Raw genomic sequence first — 2,838 nt, 5'->3', positions numbered from 1 at the left:
GTACGTCTTAATATTTCAGGGAAACAATTGCTTAAGCACTATTTATCTTTTTACTATTGCAATAACGTTTCAAACTTTTCCATCTGTCTTTCAAATTGCATGAGAGTTTCTTTCAAATTTTCCCAGTGTTCAGAAAAAGCACTTTAGAAATTTTTGAATTATAGAGTATACAGGATTGTCATTGAGCATGACTTTGGATTTGCAAAAATAATACGTCAATGATTGAAAATTTAGAGATTCAGCAATCCAAAATTGTTTCAAGCGTTTTTCTCACTGAAGAAACACTTTCTTTTAAAAAACTTTTAATGTGTAAAATTGTGGAAGTTTAAATTAAATGTGCAAAGAATCAATCAAAACTTTTTCTTATGAACAATTTATAAACATCAAGTGTTAAAACTAAAAACAAATATCAGTTCTTATGCTTAGGGCTGAATTGTACTAGTATTTCAGGCTCCAGTACCTCCAGTTCCGCCATCTCCAGTTCCAGTACCTCCAGTTCCGCCATCTCCGGTTCCAGTACCTCCAATTCCGCCATCTCCGGTTCCAGTACCTCCAGTTCCGCCATCTCCGGTTCCAGTACCTCCAGTTCCGCCATCTCCGGTTCCAGTACCTCCAGTTCCGCCATCTCCGGTTCCAGTACCTCCAGTTCCGCCATCTCCGGTTCCAGTACCTCCAGTTCCGCCATCTCCGGTTCCAGTACCTCCAGTTCCGCCATCTCCGGTTCCAGTACCTCCAGTTCCGCCATCTCCGGTTCCAGTACCTCCAGTTCCGCCATCTCCGGTTCCAGTACCTCCAGTTCCGCCATCTCCGGTTCCAGTACCTCCAGTTCCGCCATCTCCGGTTCCAGTACCTCCAGTTCCGTCATCTCCGGTTCCAGTACCTCCAGTTCCGCCATCTCCGGTTCCAGTACCTCCAGTTCCGCCATCTCCGGTTCCAGTACCTCCAGTTCCGCCATCTCCGGTTCCAGTACCTCCAGTTCCGCCATCTCCGGTTCCAGTACCTCCAGTTCCGCCATCTCCGGTTCCAGTACCTCCAGTTCCGCCATCTCCGGTTCCAGCATCCCCGTCACCTGTTACCGGATCTTCGGTTGTATTTTCTACAGCCTCCGTTGTCGCCGCAATAGTTGTAACCGCAGATAAGTCCGGGGCAGCTGTTGTAGTAACCACCCCATTTCTAGTCGCATTTTCCTCGAAGAACAGCAAATAATACGTTGAAAGTAAGGCTGGAGATCCCAGCATTATTAGGACATATGTTAGAGCAACCAGCACTTTGTTCCGGGTGTTTTCCTTCGGCCGGAGCAATTTTTTTTCTGCTAGAGCCAGTTTGGCTCCATAGGGGCCATATTTGTCATACTTTTGCCTAAATATACTCACTAGCTGGATGATCAAGTTAATTTCAAAAAAAATTGTCACCTGTAATCAACAGAAACCAACAATTAAGAGAGTTAGGTCTTAATTTTCCGATCTTATTTTCCAATCAGAAAACTAAATTTTAAAACAAATTGCATGCATTTGAATGAATGAACTCAATCTTTTCAATCATTCTTTCTAAATAATTTTTGAAGAATTTATTCTTGCAAACTTAAGCAATAAAGTTTGCCATACATGTGTCTAGCACTTTCTACTTTTTGTGAGTTCAACCAGTAGCGGATTTAGGGGTGGGGGGCGTCAATATATTTCAAGACATTGAACCCTAGCCGACCCAAAGGGTCCCCCTTTGTACTATTTTGAGACGTCCGTTTTTTCAGCCAGTTTTTTCAAATTTTGGGCAGTTTTTTCAAATTTTGTCTGCGGCGCAGAAAATTTGGACAGAAGACGGCATTTTTATTGATGTGGGAGACCTCAAACAATCAATTTAATCAACCGCAAAAAATGCCGACAAAATTTTGGAAAATCTTTTGAAAATCCGCCCCCTCGAGAAAATCCTAGATCCGCCCCTGAGCTCACCTGAAATGTGAGGTCTACTAACTCTTGATGATAGTCATGGATAAAAATGGTTTGATCGACCAAGGTTAACTATGGATTTCAGCCGGTTTTTTTGGAATCGAATGATTGTTTGAAATTAGATTATGATTAAACTTTCAATGGAGGTTCGAGAAATCTTATTAATTGGGTTAGAAAAACTGAAATAGAGATGAACTTTACCTTGCAATGGGGTTGTTCATTGCGTTGTTTGCATTTTTAGTCGACGCCATTATAGAACGTATATATTTGCGAAAAAAAACACTCAACCAAGCAAGATAAATTGTATGGTGCGTGTTTTCTTTGTGTTTGTAAATGTTCGTATCTTTAAAACAGAACACGCTATGAGAAATTATTCAATAAACTAAAATTTTGTTTCTGATTGAACGACCTGAAAATGCGCTTTAAAACTGCATCAAATTTAAGATGTCTTGTCTGTGTAACATGTCCAAACCGACCCGCCTCCCACTAAATTAGCTAGCTGGCACATGAATTGCAAACTTTTTTTTAGCTAAAATTATGTCCTCTCCCTCATAATCTTCCGTGTACGAACTTTTTTCCAAAATTTAATTCTTATGCATGAACTAATATCAAGTTTTTGATCCCGCTTTTTGAATATTTGATGAAAGTAATGACATTATGCTCGGTGGGTAGTTTTTTAGACAAATGTAGACGTATCAAATTAGCCTCGTATAATTAACATACGCAAAGTTACTAGCTCTTCTTAATAAAACACAGGGGCGGAGTTAAAATTATTTCGAGGAGGCGGATACTTCTTCCAGTTTTTTTTTGGTTTTTTATATTGCTCGAGCTGGTTTTTCGAAATCCCCCAAACCCCTCATATGCTTATTTTTTTAATGAAAATATGGAAAAAAAC

General features: G+C 40.2%; 1 protein-coding gene across 1 annotated transcript; it reads right to left on the bottom strand.

The window, feature by feature from the left end:
* Positions 1-341: 341 nt before the first annotated feature.
* Positions 342-2,311, bottom strand: LOC134847931 (putative per-hexamer repeat protein 5). The gene is made up of 2 exons (XM_063865224.1): positions 2,145-2,311; positions 342-1,359 (listed from the first exon to the last, which is right to left on the bottom strand). Exons 1-2 carry the CDS (start codon positions 2,192-2,194, stop codon positions 447-449), a joined length of 963 nt encoding a protein of 320 aa, XP_063721294.1. The 5' UTR covers positions 2,195-2,311; the 3' UTR covers positions 342-446.
* Positions 2,312-2,838: the final 527 nt, after the last annotated feature.

Source organism: Symsagittifera roscoffensis, chromosome 6, assembly GCF_963678635.1.
Source record: "Symsagittifera roscoffensis chromosome 6, txSymRosc1.1, whole genome shotgun sequence".
Taxonomy (NCBI): Eukaryota; Metazoa; Xenacoelomorpha; order Acoela; family Convolutidae; genus Symsagittifera; species Symsagittifera roscoffensis.
This window is presented reverse-complemented; position numbering and strand designations above follow the sequence as displayed.